This window comes from Mesocricetus auratus, unplaced genomic scaffold (assembly GCF_017639785.1).
Source record: "Mesocricetus auratus isolate SY011 unplaced genomic scaffold, BCM_Maur_2.0 Super-Scaffold_100027, whole genome shotgun sequence".
Taxonomy (NCBI): Eukaryota; Metazoa; Chordata; class Mammalia; order Rodentia; family Cricetidae; genus Mesocricetus; species Mesocricetus auratus.
This window is the reverse complement of record NW_024429208.1, coordinates 24,893,850-24,910,773: the sequence shown is the minus strand read 5'-3', so window position 1 is coordinate 24,910,773 and position 16,924 is coordinate 24,893,850. Positions and strand designations below refer to the sequence as shown.

At 38.2% G+C, this 16,924-nt stretch overlaps 1 protein-coding gene and 2 long non-coding RNA genes across 7 annotated transcripts in view; 1 reads left to right on the top strand and 2 right to left on the bottom strand.

Annotated features, from left to right (window-relative positions):
• P4ha1 (prolyl 4-hydroxylase subunit alpha 1) overlaps window positions 1-16,924 on the top strand; it is a 139,830-nt gene that overhangs the window by 115,458 nt on the left and 7,448 nt on the right. The window contains exons 7-11 of one of the 2 annotated variants that reach the window (XM_040732008.1): window positions 660-856; window positions 3,254-3,430; window positions 6,770-6,840; window positions 13,541-13,640; window positions 16,055-16,108. In XM_040732008.1, the coding sequence (XP_040587942.1) occupies window positions 660-856; window positions 3,254-3,430; window positions 6,770-6,840; window positions 13,541-13,640; window positions 16,055-16,108 (599 nt within the window). Of the gene's footprint in view, window positions 1-659; window positions 857-3,253; window positions 3,431-5,743; window positions 5,815-6,769; window positions 6,841-13,540; window positions 13,641-16,054; window positions 16,109-16,924 lie in introns of both variants that reach the window. The other variant, XM_040732007.1, reaches the window with a different exon arrangement.
• On the bottom strand, window positions 8,956-10,920 carry LOC121134214. Its single transcript, XR_005871258.1, has 2 exons — window positions 10,736-10,920; window positions 8,956-9,188 (listed from the first exon to the last, which is right to left on the bottom strand). It is a non-coding gene; the product is annotated as an uncharacterized LOC121134214 (long non-coding RNA).
• The window catches only part of LOC110341019, a 31,811-nt gene continuing 30,789 nt past the window's right edge, over window positions 15,903-16,924 (bottom strand). For all 4 annotated transcript variants that reach the window (XR_005871256.1, XR_005871255.1, XR_005871253.1 and 1 more), the window contains 2 exons: window positions 16,694-16,814; window positions 15,903-16,468 (listed from right to left, as the gene is read on the bottom strand). This is a non-coding gene — a long non-coding RNA (uncharacterized LOC110341019). The remainder of the gene's footprint in view (window positions 16,469-16,693; window positions 16,815-16,924) is intronic.

Genomic DNA, 16,924 nt, shown 5'->3' with positions numbered 1-16,924 from the left:
GGGGCAGTTAATGAATTTTGGCATGTTTTCTTTTTCCTTCTTACTTAGAAATTTGGAGCTAAAGTGTACTTAGCCCTCAGATGTAAATTGGTCTGCATTTGTGTGTGGTGAATATCAGTTATGAGATGTCTACTTTGTCTTTACCTAGTGATTACTTTGTAGCCGCAAAATGATCTTTCCCTTTTCTTAATACAGAGGAAGAAGATCTTTTTTTTCTCCCCCTGAGACAGGATTTGTCCTTGTAGCCCTGGCTGTGCTAGAACTTGATCCTCCTGCCTCTGTCTCCTAAATGCTAGGATTAAAGGTATGTGCCACCATGCCCAGCTGAGTAAGACTCTAAAGTGTCATTTGACATCAAATTGGACATTGTTCTAAGGCTGATCAATAAAGTTCTCAAAGTAGAAGCAGTGATTGCTTCCTAAACATTCAAAACTGCTTCTGTCACCAGAGCTGTCTCTGTGCAGGGTGGCTCTATGTCCTGATTAACTTGGACAGTACTAGTTTACATCTTGTTTTGGCACTAATAAATTACTTAGTGCCTCCTTTTCAAAAGCATCTTAATTAGGAAGGTAAACTTTAGATCCCCGTGTTTATGTTACTGGTTTCTGACAACTGAACAACTGTAAACTTGACCGTGTACACTTTTTTCTCTCTAATAGACCCTGAACATCAGAGAGCTAATGGTAACTTAAGATATTTTGAGTATATAATGACTAAAGAAAAAGATACCAATAAATCTGCTTCAGATGACCCATCTGATCAGAAAACTACACCAAAGAAAAAAGGGATTGCTGTGGATTACCTGCCAGAGAGACGGAAGTACGAAATGCTGTGCCGTGGGGAGGGTATCAAAATGGTAAAGTGGAAAAAGTCAATTGTGTGTGTGTGTGTGTGAATATGTGTGTGTTTGTACATAGAGCAGAGAGAGACTCAAAGTATGTATATATATACATATGCCAATGTGATAAAAATCAGAGTGACTGCACAAAATAGTGTGCTGTATTGTCTTACCATGGATAAAAATGCATCACGATTCTCCAAATGAACTGATTATAGAACTTTCTTTTAAACCGTTGTGTGGTACAGACATACATGGTTAGTGAGTTTTTAGAGTAAGTATTTCTAAGTGTAAACTCTTGAAAAAATGCTTAAATTGTCTTTCCTAAAAACTAAGTTAGGTTTTTTTATTTTGGTACTGAAGACTTTTGACAGGCTAATCACTAACCACAAATGTATACATTGCATCATTATGGATAGATTCATGACTTCCTAAGCAACAAGTTTTTGTTTTTACTTTGGGAGCTAATGAGCAATGCAAGAATAGGAAGACTTTGTTAGTTTCTGGCATCTAGTGTGTGTGTTAGGCACCTTTGTATCACTGATAAAATGCTCAAGACAGCTTTAAAAGGAGGAAAGATTCATTTATGCTCATGGGTTCAGAGATTTCAGTCCATATTCCATGCCACTCACTGCATCCATTGGGCCCATGGCAAGACGGGACATCTTAGAGAGAGGGTATGTGGTAAAGCAGAACTGCTATGGCAGCTCAGAAGAGAGCAACAGGACGGGATTCCCAACATCACCTTCTGGGCACATCCTGGTGACTTTCCATTAGGCCCCATTTCCTAAAAGATCTACCACCTGCCAACCATGTCACAGGCTAGTGACCAAACTGAGAATTTAGAAGCAATCTCCAGCCAGACTCTAATAATATATATCTTTTAAAGATAAGAACTCAATCTCACTAGAGGCCATGATCATACTTTTACAGATTTATAGAAGTCACATAATAATACCAAATGTCTAGTTAGTTTTCAGATTTCTGTGGTGAGCTTTTTGTTTTGAAAACAGGATCTCCTATACCACAAAGTATTTATTGGTTTGTAACTGTATGTTAATCATTATGGAATTTTGACCTTCTGGTCCTTCTGCATCTATGGCCACACCGAGTTATACACTGCTAAGGATTCAACTCAGTGCTTTGTGCATGTTAGGGAAGCACTCTGCCAACTGAACTACATCTCCAGTCCTTTCTCTTAATAACTTTTAAGTCAGCAAAGTGGAATTAAGAATTCCTATAGGATCCTGCTAATTTATATTTGTTAGTATACCCCATGAATGTCAGCTCTGCCCATAGTCAGAGAAGTAGCCCCTTTTCAAATTGTTAAATTCATCATTATAAAAGATTTATTTGATATAAAGCCTTGGATTTGACTCTTGAAGTGCATGGAGAAAACCACAAATATTATTTGTTACCTAACAGTTAAATGTCATGTGTTTAAGCTAAGAACATGAGTGTGAAACCATCATTCAGTTTGAAGTCAGCCTGGTCTATGAGGGTCCTTGCCTTTAAAAATTAAACAATATCTTATTTCATTCCTGTATGTGCACAAATGGCTGAAGGAAACATTTATTTGCTTTGTTGTCTGTTCTGTTCTCATTCTCAACAATACAAAAGCCTGGTTTCCTTAATTACTTTCTCTTTTTTATAACTTCTCATTTTTGCTTTTAAAAGCATACTATTACTGGGGCTGAAGAGATAGTTATTGGTTATAAGTGCTTGCTGCTCTTCCAGTAGCCATATCAGGTGGCTCAGAGCTCCCTGTAACTCCAGGAGCGTTGAAGAACACCCTCTTCTGTTTTACGGCACTACACTCACAAGCACATGCACACCTGTTAAAGATGTATGCACACATACTGTTCTCATAACTGCTGTTTTTATCATAAGCTTTTAACTGAGAGATAATTAGAAAAAGTTCATTTAGTTTAGGTTTTTTTTTGTGGGGGGTCCCCTACTTTTTGACTGCATTTTTCTGGGTACCTCCTGGTTATTTTGGATTTTGATCAATGCTGGACATACTTTTTGTTTCTTTCAAATAAGCATGTAAATGTTATTTGATATTTATAATATCTAAAATTTATTTGATAAGAGAATGGTGGAAACAAGGTACATTATCTTTTTTCTTATTTGGGGCCTCCCCCTTCCCCAGTCCTGGAGATTGAGCCCAGTGCCTTTCATATGCCAGGTAACTACTCTGCCACCAAGCTACACCCTCAGACAATAGGAATCATTAATAAAATTTTAAAGATCCTAAATGTTTGGTTTGATGCAAAACATTTGCAGGATACTGCTGCTTGTGTGCTGTTCCAGAGATCATCTGTGTATGTATGTGCAAACATAATTATTGTTTCTAACCCATATAGGAATAGACAGGTATTATTCTAATGTATTCATTATTTTCTTTATATTTAGACCCCTCGGAGACAAAAGAAGCTGTTCTGCCGCTATCACGATGGAAACCGGAATCCTAAATTTATTTTGGCTCCAGCCAAACAGGAGGATGAGTGGGACAAGCCTCGTATTATTCGTTTCCATGATATTATCTCTGATGCAGAAATTGAGATTGTCAAAGACTTAGCGAAACCAAGGGTAACTTTTTTTCTTCTCAGTTTACTGAATGTTTTACTCTTTTCTTTGCAAGTTGACAGGAAGGGTAACTAAGGTGGCTATAAATTCAGACTGTTTTAAGTATCGTTGCCACAACATAATGGTGTTAAGTTACGGTTTATGCTAGTTGTCTCAGTTTGTTATCCACACAAGTAACACATGCTATGGCAGGGATTTAAACAGTAAATAATGAAAACCACAGATTTGTGTTCATACATAAGAAATTGGGTTTTTTGCTGTCTTACTGGAAGACCTTCCTACATAATTTGTAGCCTTCAGTACCACTCAAAGCTAAACTTTTTCAGACATAGTGTATTTTTATAGGTGTCTTGTTAGTTTTAAAATAGTACTATAGTTTCATAATTTTCGTTTATATGTATTTCTTTTCTTTTATGTATACGGGTGTTTTGTTTGCATGTGTGTTTGTAAACTGTGGGTGTGCTGGCTAGAGAGTACCAGATCCTCTGGAACTGGGTTACAGATTGTTGAGTTCTGCCATGTGGGTGCAGGGAATCGAACCTTAGTGCTCTGCAAGAACAACAAATTCTCTGAAGAACTGCTGAGCCATGGCTCCAGCCCCCTTAATCTATCTTAATAAGAAACCTAGTGGAATGTGAGTTATGCCTCATTCTGCACATTTAAAAGCTTGTCTTTTATGTGAGAATGTGGAGACTATCTCTCTGTCCTTGCCTTTCCCCATCTTGTTCTTTAAAACAGTACATCTATTAATAATAAAATAGAAGCTTTTTAGAGATTATTAAATAAATTCAGATTATTATTTTTCTTTTGTAATACCTAGAGTTCGATGCATTTCTATAAAGGTCAAGCTAGTCAGTGTTTTTTTGGGCTTTGTCAGCTGTGTTGTCTCTGTCCCAACTATTCAGCTCTGCCATCCAGTGTAAAAGCAGCCAGAGAGAGCATGCGAATAAATGCGGTGGCTGTGGTGCATCAACTTTTTACTTCTAAAACCTGGTGGCAGCTGGTTTGGGCTAGAAGGTGTGCTGACTGTGTATATTTGTACTTATATAAGTATTCTTATGTTTTTAGATTTTCTCATTTTTAACATAATATTTTTATTGATTATTTGAGTATTTCATGTCACACACCCTGATCACACTCACTTCCCAGTCCTCCCAGGTGCTCTCCACTGCTGTGACCTCCCCCCCAAAAAAGAAGAAAAACACAAGTCCAAAAGTCCAATGTGTGCTGTCCATATAAACTTGACATTTTTAATGTTTTATTATTTTTCCAAACTGACACTTTTTGGTTTTATGAAAGAAAAAGAAAATGGCTGCTGTCCAGGGACATTCTCGAAAATCAGTGGCCAAGTAGACTGTCTCTTAAAATGACTCCGTATTTTTTCATTCTTATTTGAATTCATAAGTAAGTCCTTTATTTGTAGTCAGACTTAGTTTTTAGTCTTAGTTTTTATTTCTTGGTAGGATATTTGTTAAGAATTCACTTTTGAGATGAAAGGCCTTAGTCTCCAAGGAAAATTCTTTACTTGGGATTGTTTTTGATCAATAAATTCAGTGGCAACTAGTTACTATTTTGAAATTTCAGAATTACCCTCCTGTTTTAAAAAGTCTGAAATGATTGCCTTGGCAGCCATCTTTCCTTCTAACCCTAGCTGCGTTGCTTTTCTACCTCCCTGCAGAAAGGCTGGTTTGCTGTATATATTACTGAAAAGATAAAGAAATGCCCTTAAAACAAATTTTAGACAACATTCCCTTTGTAAGCATGTCTTACTGGAGTTACAATCTGAGGTTTTAGAGTAGACAATTACAAATAACCTTTTTGTTTGTTTTTTTGTTTTCTAGACAGGGTTTCTCTATGTAGCCCTGGCTATCCTATAACTAGCTCTTGTAGACCAGGCTGGCCTCAGACTTACAGAGATCCACCCGACTCTGCCTCCCAAGTGCTGGGATTAAAAGGCGTGCGCCACCACCTCCCTACACAAACAGCCGTTCTTACAGCTATAAATTGTACTTAAGAATTTTTCTTCTCATTCTCATCACATTCTGTAACTATTGAAGAATTTAATTTTCAGTCTTTTCTGTTTGTGTGTCCTGTATTCATGCAGTACAACAGCAAGTAAAATTTTTAAGAAACACACCAAAAAACTGGCTTTCATGGCTCAACACAAGGTGATTGGAAGGGTATTGAGTTTTTTCCTCAATTCACCGTCTTTTGTTTAAAAGAAAAGGAAACCAAGAGTTCTGACTGACTAGGTAAATGTGATTCTTTTTTTTTTTTTGTCTTGTAATGCAACTATTTTGATGGTTGGCTTCACAGCTGAGGCGAGCCACCATTTCAAACCCAATAACAGGAAACTTGGAGACGGTACATTACAGAATTAGCAAAAGGTAAGAGATTGTATGCTGCATATTATTCCTCCTAACGAGTGTTTTGAACATCCTACCAGAATTCTTACTCATTTAAGAAGTAGTTCATTTCCCGTCTCCAGCTCAAGTGGCCGCCTTACACATGAGAAGAGTAACGCATGGACTCATGCTTCGTGTTTCACAGGCTTTCCCTTAACTAGAAGTTCTGGTCTTATCTCTTTTGGTCTCATCTTCCAGGAAGAAAATGCTTTGTATTTTTAAGATCAGGTATTAAGCACCCAGGAAATTGCCTGGTCCTTTTCTTTTCCGTTGCTTTGAGAGTGGGAAGTAAAGAAAATGAAGCTGTGGCTAACCTGGGGTAGAGTGCTGTAGTGACTCACCTCCTGCTCTGTGGCCACTTTGTCTTTTGTCGTTAATCTGTCATTGTCATTATAGAGTAATCTGTTCTTACTGGAGATTTTCGTCTTAAAAAAAAAAGTCACTGGCCCAAAAGTTGGCTGTGGAAAGAGCAGTTCTGCTTCTGAGCTCAGTTTTCCAAATGACTTTGTGATCTCTGTTGACCTTGATGATGCAGAGAGACTGAAAAACAGTTTAGTCCTGATGAAAGTTTTAAAATGATGAGCTAATTTAGAATGCAAGAACATTAAACTTCTAGACCTGGGGAAAGTTCCTGTGAAACCCACTGCCGCATATCATTTACATACAGTCTCAAATGATGTTAGTTTTAAAAAAGTGAAAGGACAATAAATACATTTACAATCAAATTCTGCCAACCATTTTTCTCCTGACTTAGAAGTGGCTGTTCTTCCTGCCACCTTTCTGAATGTTTTGCTGATTCGAACCATTACCCGCCATGCAGACCAATCAGAATCCTTCCAATCACCTGTGGCTTGGCAAAAAACAAAACTGAGTGAGCAAAGCCCATACGGCCTGCTGGAGTGTAAGCCCTTGTCCTTTCTCTTTTTTCTTTTTGTAGCTGAGCCGAGCTACAGTACATGACCCTGAGACGGGGAAATTGACCACAGCACAGTACAGAGTATCTAAGAGGTAAGGGAGCAATGGAGAGAACTTGAGGCATATTTCGAGTGTTCTTTCTTGAGAATCTAATTTTGACAAAGTATATGATATTGTTTTTAAGACATAGATGTCAGCTAAAGTTTTGATGTCTGCTTGATTTTCATAATGGACCAATAAGTAACGACAGGCAGTTACAGGCATTTTCCAAATCATTGATAAATATAAAATGCCTGGTGAGGTTCTGACTATGCTAACTGATACATGAGGTATCTCGTGTTGAGAGAACTTCCTAAAGGCTCAAGGCAAACCCAGCTTTGAGTTGATCTTTGGGTCACCAGTAGCTGTAAAAGAAATGCCTAGAAGGACAGTGGCACTTCTGCAAGTCTGTTTCCAATTCCTTGCTCTTTACAACATCAGAAGTAACTTTCAAGAGAGAATTAGGGTGCAGCTTAGCTGTATAACTAAGGGCTGAGTGAGGTTAGTACAGCATTGACTCACCTACGTGTGATAAAGGCTTCCCAAATCAGAAAAAGAAAACAGAAATGTCATTGCACTGAATTCTGTTTGATTTTAACCCTAAGTAAACTTTTTTCCACAGATGCAACAATTACAGATCTAAAAAAAAGCCCTGCCCATCTCATTATACACATTTAAATATATTTAATAGTAATTGCTTAATCAATTGCTTAGGATAATGGGTACTAATAATAGTTGAAATAACTCAATCTGAAGCTACTACTTTTAAAACTTGTTTTAAAGGTTTTTTTGATTGTGTGTATGTTTATGTGTGTATACTCTGTGTGCCACAATGGACATGTAGAAGTCAGAGGTTCTCTGATTTTGTAACTTGGTTCTCTCCTTCCACCTTGTTGAAGCATAGTCTGCCATGCTGTTTAATTAGAACTAACTGGCTCCTGACCTTCCAGAAAATTGAATCTTCTGTCTTTACCTCCCATCTTTGCATAGGAGGGCTGGAATTTTTTATTTTTTGTTTATTTCTTTTACAGAGATAGAACTTAAGCTTTCATGGCATGATCTGAGCTGTTTTGCCTGTCCCAATGAATTGTTTTTAACACGGCCTTTATGTAACAGAAAATTTATCGTTTTGTCAGTTACATAAATATTTTTGTCCTAGAGAACAAAACTTTTGGATATAAAATTATAACTCTAGAATAAGATTTCCCTATCAATATTTTTGACCTTTTAAAAACTTTTTTATTGTTAATTTTTAGCACTGGAAGCTAAACCTAGGGCCTCTCATGGTGGGCAAGCACTCTACCACTGAACTAAGGTAGCCCAGGCTAATCTTGGACTTGTACTTAATCTTCTTCATCTTCCTGGTGGCATGTGCCACCATGGTTGACAACTGGTATTTTTGAATCATGTCATTTTCTGTTGTTGTTGTTCGCTGTTTGAGCATAGTCAGCACCATCTCTGGCACTCGGTAAATGTCACAACCAGAGAAGAATGTGGGGAAAGTTAAGCTGCTTGTTGGGCCTCGGTAGGACAAGTCTCCACAACCACCTCGGCTGAGAACCACTGGGAGAATGAGATAAAAATGCAAGTTCTGGGTACAAGGAGGAGGAATGGTCTAAGATTTCCAAGTGTTGTGTTCATCTTTTAAAAATTTGTTAAATTACACTTTATTTTTGTGTATGGTCACATGCATGCTGCATTCAGTGCACATATGGACATCAGAAGACAACTTGTAAGCTGTGATAATGCGTGCTCTCAGGAAGCAGAGGCAGGGGGATTTCTATGAATTTGAGACCTGCATATATGGGGTTTCAGGATAATCAGGGTGACACAAAACCAGGATTGTTCAGGACATGAGGCTTGGCAGCATTTATACCCCTTACTGGTCCTATTCTTGTTTTTTAAAGCTAGATAATAGTGTGCAACAAATCTTTGTGGTGTAATGTGTTAAATATATTAAAAAGCAATCATTTCCTAGAAATTATTGACATTTTCAAAGTAGCAGGATGAGATCATTTGAAACTATTAAAAGTTACACTGAAAGTTGAGTTGTCAGTTAAGAAACAGTACAAAGAAATACGGAGATTTTAACAAGTATTTTAGAACACAATAAAAAAAATCAGAGGTTATTGATATAGCAAAAGCAAAGAGGCTAGCTAGGTGAGCAGATTCAACATTGCCGTACTTCTTTTATTTTCATTCATTCATTCATTTACTTACTTGACAAAGTAATGTTCCCTCCATATCCTAACCATGAACATAAATGCAGAATACATGGTTTTTGTTTCCCTCCATACTATTCCTTGGCTCAAATGCCAAAAAGAATATGGGGAAAAAAGAGCGTTTTAGGTTTTCTTTTAGCTTCCTCATGGCTGAGACCTCTTTGACAAAAGATGGATTACCTAAAAAAAGTGGACAAATTTAATGACTTAAAACTTTCAGAAATGAAGACCCAAAGAAACAGAAAACTGTATTTTGATAGCATAGATAGTTGAGTTATGGTAATGTGATCTAACAATAATAAACTGGAGAACATTAGCTGAGTCAAACACTTGGCATTTTCACAGTGATCAGAATTCTGTGGCCTACTTGCCACATCTGAGAGCAGGTCCTGAAACTTAAAGAGACATGGATGAATTAAAGTTTGCCATAGTCTGCTTTTAGATCTACTCATAATCAGAGCAGTTATCCTTAAGGAACATGAACAGATAGTGAGGATTTGTAGGAACTAATTTGGGTGAATTTGTTCTAAGACATAATTTACAGTGTTTCTGCGAACTGTAATCAATCTCAATTTCAGGCTAAACCTATACTGATTTTCCATTCTGTTACTGAATCTATACAAATGACCCTTTTCCGGCCAGGTGTGGCTGTGGATGCTTATTACTCCAGCATTCAGGAGGCTGAGAGGCGTAGTCATACTTGTTCTACATCCCAAGTGACAACAGAAGACTCATAGCATTTGATGCCTGAGAACAATTTTGATCAATCTGGGCAAAGTATGGCATGTTTTAAACAAACTAATGAAAAATTAGCTTTATATTCTAGTGACTTTAGTATTTTTAAAGAAATATATCAAAATAAAAATATGCTTTGAGAGACAGACCTTAGCTATTAAAGAAGCTTCCCACTGGAAATATTGAGTATATTTTAACAAATAAGGTTTTTTGCTATTCGAGGAAGAATTTCATAGATGAATGGATCGATAGGTAAATAGGTGGATATAGATACGTATTATTACCAGTGGAAATCAAGTTTTGTTTGTGGTACCGGGGATTGAACCTGTGGCCTTGTGTGCCTGGCAAGTGCTCCATCCTATAGCTGTGTCCCTGGCCTTCTTTTACTTTCTCTTGAGAGACAGTATCTTACTAAATTATTGATGCACAGTTTGCCTTGAACGTATGATCTTCCTGCCTCAGCCTCTCTAATACTTGGGATTACCCTAGTACAGGTCTGAACCACTAGACATAATTGTAAAAACCTTAATGTTGAAGTTTATATTAAATTAAATATTTGTTTCCTTTATAAATTATAAGAAAAAGGTTTCCTAGAAGAAAATATGTGTTCTGAAGTCAGTTAATATAATAATAATCCCTTTTGCTCTAGCAACATCTGGATTTTGTAACATTCCAAAAAGGAATTATTTCTAAGTGACTATATCATTTTGTGTAGAAGGAAAGGTTCCAGCATTCCAGCAAATGGAAATTTCTTTGGCAGAACACACATGGAAGTTGCTACTGTTGAAAAAAGTTCAGGCTGGCCATGGTGGGCTCCTGTAGTCTCAGCTACCTGGGAGGCTAAGGCAGGGTTGTTTGAGGTTGCAAGAATTGAGAGTTAGCCTGGGTTTTTATTTATATCACTAGCTATATGTGCCATTGACCTGGTAAATCATGTCTGTCTTTTTCTATATGAAAACCGAACCCCCCTCCCCAACTAAAACAAAACTTACCTCTTATTGCTGATTGGATAAGTGACTAGAAGAGGGGAATGGAATTTCAGTTTTTGAAAGGTTCAGTTATGTGCTGTGAAAAGACAGTTAAGTTGGGTGAATTCTGAAGTCAATTTGCAATAGCACAAATCCTGATTATAAAAGTAAACAACCTGCTAAATTAGGAGAAAAGGTCTTTGCTTCTAGTGGATTATTCTTGGAAATAATTTTCAGTTTTTCCGCTCTGAAGTAATGATTTCTGACAACTGGCATTTATAATGTCATAAACATAATATGACATTTATGCCTAAAATTAACTTACTCCTGTTGCTAAGGAGCAAGTATAAGAATCAGAAGCATTTTTATAATACTAAAACAAATATGCAGAATTTGGTGGTTTTGTTTGTTTTATTGTTGTTGAGACGGTCTCTTTATGTAATCCTGGCTATTCTAGAAATTGCTGTGTAAACCAAACTAGCCCCCAACCCCCAAACTCACAGAGATCCTCCTTGTTCTGCCTCCAGAGTGCTGGGCTTAAAAGTGTGCACCACCACCCCACCCTGCCCCCCTGCCAGAAAGGCATAAGTTTGAATGATTTCAAGTTGTTTTAAACTGTCCCAAAGTTTAACACTGCCCTCTAATGGGTTAAACAATGGTCTCCAAAGGGAGAGAACCAAAGTGGACAGATGTATAGTATTATTGCTTAATTATCCTACCAACTATAAAATTCTCAGTCTAACTATTTAGTTTTTGCTAACCACCAAACACTTGAAGAATTATTAGAAATTGGAAACGCTACTCTAGGGAACTAGTACTTTAAGCCCAGAATTACCATTTGCCTTAACAAAGGAACAGTATATTGACTTTATATTAGCTAATTGTAACGTTAGTTTTGACATTTGTTGTGGGTGAAGTTGTGACATGTTAACATCTTCCTGTGGAGATCTACAACTATCTCCAAAATGACCCCAACTTAGCCTGCCTACCTCTACAGGTGTGAGGATGCTGCCTCCTCCTCAGCTAACTTCCCTGTGATGCTCTTAAGATTCGTATGCTAAAAGAAAAAAGTCATGATTATTTCAAATAGAGGAATATTGCTTTTTAAAAATGTAGAAACACTATTTGAAAGTATAAGCCCCATCTTGAGTCTAAAAGGAAGATATTTGGCTATTTAATTTTTAATGGAGGATACTCTTAACTGATGAACCATCGCTCTAGCCTTGTTTTTACATTTTTTTTATTATGAGTTCGTTTTGTGTAAATCTCTTGTAGAACAGGCTGACCTCAAACTCAGAGATCCACCTGCCTCTGCCTCCTGAGTACTAGGATTAAAGGTGTGAGGCACCACCACCCAGCATTTTTACTTTTTAAATTTGGACTGAGTTTTTCTTTTTTAGGCAGGGTTTTCTTCTGTAGTTCAGGGTGGCTTCAAATTCCCAATACTATCTCAACTTCCCAAATCCTGGGATTGAAGCATCTACTTCAGCCACAGCAGTCAAATGTACCTTTCGTAAAGTGTGTATTTCAGTTGTTTTAAAAGTTCCTTTAGTTGTGCAGTTGTCACTTAGTTCTAGATATTTTTATATAGCCACATTCACTAAACACTGATTTCTTTTTTATGTGTATGTACATGTGGCATGTATGTGTGTATGTATGTGTAGGCACACCTATGTTGATGTCAGGAGTCTTTCTCATTTCCTGTAATTTTTTTAACTGAAGATCTCTTGCTGAACTTGGAGTCTGCCAGTTTGGCTAGTCTACCCCATTAATGGCACAACGATTCATGTTTTTAGATATACCACATTTGTAGTGAGTCTGTTCATAAACTAATGAACATTAATCTTATTACTTTTTGGCTATTAATAATGTTGCTGTGAACATTTCTGAGTTTTATGACTTAATGTTTCTTGAGTATCTAAATAGAAGTAAAATTGCTGGTGACGTAACTGTGTCTCACCTTTAGAGGAAGTGCTAAACTGTTTTCTGCAATGACTATACCATTTTTTTCCTGCCAGCAATGTATGTATAAAACTTATTTAAGCAAATAATGCATGAATTTGTTTGCAATAACACAGTATCATCGCAGAGCAGCCTCCAAACCCTTTGACCTACTCTATTCTAGTCAGCTTCTATACGTATGTAGAAGAAATAATTGTTTCCAGCTTAATATGTATTTTTCTGAAATGTTCAGTGTAAATGGTGGTGTGCTTCTGCAGTTCTAGCTGCTCCAGAGACTGGGAGAGTAGGATTTCTCAAGCCCAGAAGTTGGAGATGAGGCAGTAAAATGAGGCATAGTCTCAAGGGGGCGGGGGGAGGACGACTCTTGATACAGGTAGTAGCATTAATAGTTTCCCTATATTAATGCAACATTTCATAGAATCACAAGATGTTTATTATGTCCTGTAACTGCAGAATGTGTCACCATTAAGAAACTGTATTAGTAAAAATCTCATCAGACAGGCAGATTAAGCAGATGAGCTGCAAGTTTGTTTTCCTGGCTGGCAGATTAAGCAGATGAGCTGCAAGTTTGTTTTCCTGGCTGGGTGTGATAGTGTACACTAGTTATCCTAGTATCTGGAGACTGACTCAAAGGAAGCTGGAGATAAAGACCAGCCTGAACTACACAGTGAAACTCGGAGAAAACCAGGGACTGAGAAGGAAGCTTAATGGTAGGACATTGGTTTAGCATGCACAGTGTCCTGGATGAATTTGATCTCAACGCTGTATTTAAAAAGTTTAATGCCCTCTGTGTTACTTTGAAAATAGCAGATATTAGGCTTTTATCTAATGAAACAGTAGCCATAAACTAATATTTTCTTGACCTAGTGCTTGGCTGGCTGGTTATGAAGACCCTGTAGTGTCCAGAATTAATATGAGAATACAAGATCTTACAGGACTGGATGTTTCCACGGCAGAGGAATTACAGGTAAGCAACCGCAGTATCTTAAGTTATTCCCACTTCTCCAAGAGGTTCTTCCTTTTAGATTTCCTGGCATAGAACAGGCAGTGCTTGACTTGTGTAATACCTGAGGACTGTAAGTGACCCTGTAAGCCAAAGCTTTCAAAGAAGTTAATAATCTACTGCAGAAATTTAAAAAATACATATTACAAAACATAATGTTAAGCATACTGTTACCGTTTAAATTTTCAAATTATGTTATTTATACACATGTATATGCTGTGGTGGCAGGTACCTTTACCTGCTGAGCCATCCCACTAGTCCCTAATTTTTGTTAATTTCTAGGCCCTGTCTACTTGTTGAATGGCTAGGGCAAATTTTGGATTTTTAAAAAGTAGTCTTTAAATTGATGTATAATTTGTATGTTGTATGTTTTACCTTGGTTTAGGTATATTTACTTGTTATGAGAAGCTTTTTCTTTTGATAGCCGCTTTGGTTTATCCCCCGCCAGTCGCCTGGGCTCTGCCGCGCCAGCCTGGTTCTAGATCCGCATGAGTCCCAAATAAACACACAGGAGGCTATATTAATTATGAAGCTGTTGGCCTTGTTTGTCTCTTACTGGCTAGCTCTGCCTTAAGTAATTACCCAATAATTGTTAATCTAAGTATGTTTCTTACCGGAGAAGTTTCCGGGCTCCTACCCGGCGTTACATGTCGACTCTCTTGTGTTTCCCCTTCCCAGAATCCTCCTCGACTCCTAGTCCCTCCTATCTAGGTTTTCTAGTGGCCAGACAGTACTTTATTGACAAATGCACAGGCAAATAACAGGACTTCCCCAACATTTACTTAGTTGTGACTCACCTCCATGATTTAATTTCATATGTTTTCATCACCCTAGTGAGAAACTGTCCATACCCTGAGCAGTAACTTCCTATTCCCCTTCCCAAACCACTAGCTACTTTGTGCTTCTATGAATAGACTTATTCTGGATATTTTATTTATAGCAATTACTTAATATGTGGCTTTTATGACAGATTTCTTTCACTAAGCATGTGGCTAAGGTTTATGTATGTTGAAACATGTGTCCCTACTTTATTTCTTTTTACAGCATGATCCTTTTGTGGGGTCACCTTTTATCTGTCTGCTCACCAGTTTGTGGATATCTGGGTTACTTCTGCTTTTTTTGAAAGTGTGAATAATTCTGCATTCAAGTTTTTAATAGAGCCAAACATGGAAAATTCCCATGTGTGTTTTGTCAGTGTATGTACAAATGAGAGTGGACTCATGTGGTAGCCCTGCACTTAACATCTGAAGAGCTTTCAAGCTGTTTTCCAAAGCCTTTATGGTAGCAACCCGTGAAGGCCCCAAGCCCTTGGCCTCCCTAACACTTTCCTTTTCCATTGTTAGTGCAGCGTGCATAGTGAGTTTAAACTGCTGTTTCCTGGGTTCACTTGTACGTTCCTGATGAGTAATGATACTGAGCATTGTTCACAGGCTCATTGGTCATTTCTACTGTTAATTTGTGTTCTTTGTGTGTTCTAGATACTTGTCCCTTATCAGATAAATGACTTGTAGATATTAAATTCTGTTCTGTAACCCGTCTTCACTTTTTCAATGGTGTCCATTAACACAAGTTTTAATTTATGTGTGGCTCATGTACTTACATACTGATGAGGAAGCCAGAAGGTGTTGGGTGTCCTGCTCTCTCACTCTTGGCCTTACTCCCTTGAGACAAGGTCTCACTGAAGCTGAGCTCACTGATTAGGTTAGATTAGCTAACCAGTGATCCTCCTGTCCCTGCTACAAACCCCTACCTCACTTCCCAGTGCTGGGCTTAAATGTACACAGCTGTGCCCTGCTTTTACAAACATGGGTGCCGGGAACCTGTGGCATGGACTTAGACCAAATGCCTCCTTTGTTGGGGTGTCATGGTGACCATCTGAAGTATTAGGTCCTTACAGAGGAATATACAGTGGTGTGGCCTTCTTCCCTTTAAATAAAATAATAAAAGTTATGTAAAAGAAAATGTATTTGGGCTGGAGAGAAGACTGAGTGATTGAGTACTTGTTGCTCTTCCAGAGGATCAGAGTTCAGTTCCCAGCATCCACTTGTCAGCTCACAATCTCCTGTAACTTTATTTCCCGAGGACCTGATGCCACCTTCTTGCCTCCACAGGCTCCAGCACATGTGACACACATATAATCATAAAGATGAAGACGCTCTCTCTCTCTCTCTCACACACACACACACACACACAGTCTACCTTACCATGTAAGAGGTCAAAATGGGGCCTCTTAAGAATTTTGTGAATTTTAATCTTGTTTTTTTCCCTCCCTTCTCTTTGATACTATGGATTGGACTCAGAACCTTAGCCATGCTATGCAAACTCTGTGCACTTGAGTAGTAATATTAATAGTTCTTATTCATATTTCTTTCCTTCAGGTAGCAAATTATGGAGTTGGAGGACAGTATGAACCCCATTTTGACTTTGCACGGGTATGTGAAACTAACTAAATCCACTTAAATTTGGGTGCTCTGTGTTAAACGAGCATCACGAAGATGTGTCTTTAAGATAGGCAGACTTCATTGGGGAGTGGGGGTGCAACTGTGGTGAGGATTTCAGTGAGAGACGAGGCAGTGGCAGTACGTAGAAGATAACTGAGCAGTATGTGGCCGTCTCGCTGAAGCAAGGACAGGAGCCTGCTGAGAGATGAGAGGGTAGGGAGGTGAGCACGAACAGCTTTGTCATCAGGGCCCAGCTGAAGAGAGCTCAGAGGAACTTGGTTAAATGGGGTCAGGAAGAGTGCCTTGGATGATTCTGTCTTGAAAGTTTTTCCAGAAGATCCTGGAAAGCCGCTGCAGAAAACAAAAAAAAAGACACTTAGTTCAAAGCATTGGTGAGCCTGGAAGAACGAGAAGGTTCTTCACTCCCCACAGACACACTGAACAAAGACGCTTGGGGATGAGGCATGAAGGCAGCGCTGCTGTCAGCTAGAGCTCGGGGTTACAGCTCAGAGAGAGGGTTGCCATAACATCTGGTCAGATTACATCGCCAGTGCAGAAAAGAGGGACTTGAAATACCTGCTTTGGGAGGGGAGCTGTTCTGGGAGTTTTATTAAAGTGTAGATCTGGCCTCATGAGAAGGATTAAAGTCATTCAGTTTGGTATGTTCCTCAGTGTGGCAGAAGCAAGCTATATGCTCCTGCAAAAAAAAAAAAAAAATCAGTGGATAAGGTGCAGCTGAAGCAACAGGTGGACACACACTGAATCAAATCACTGTATATCATATGTGTGGTCCTTAAAAGATAGGGG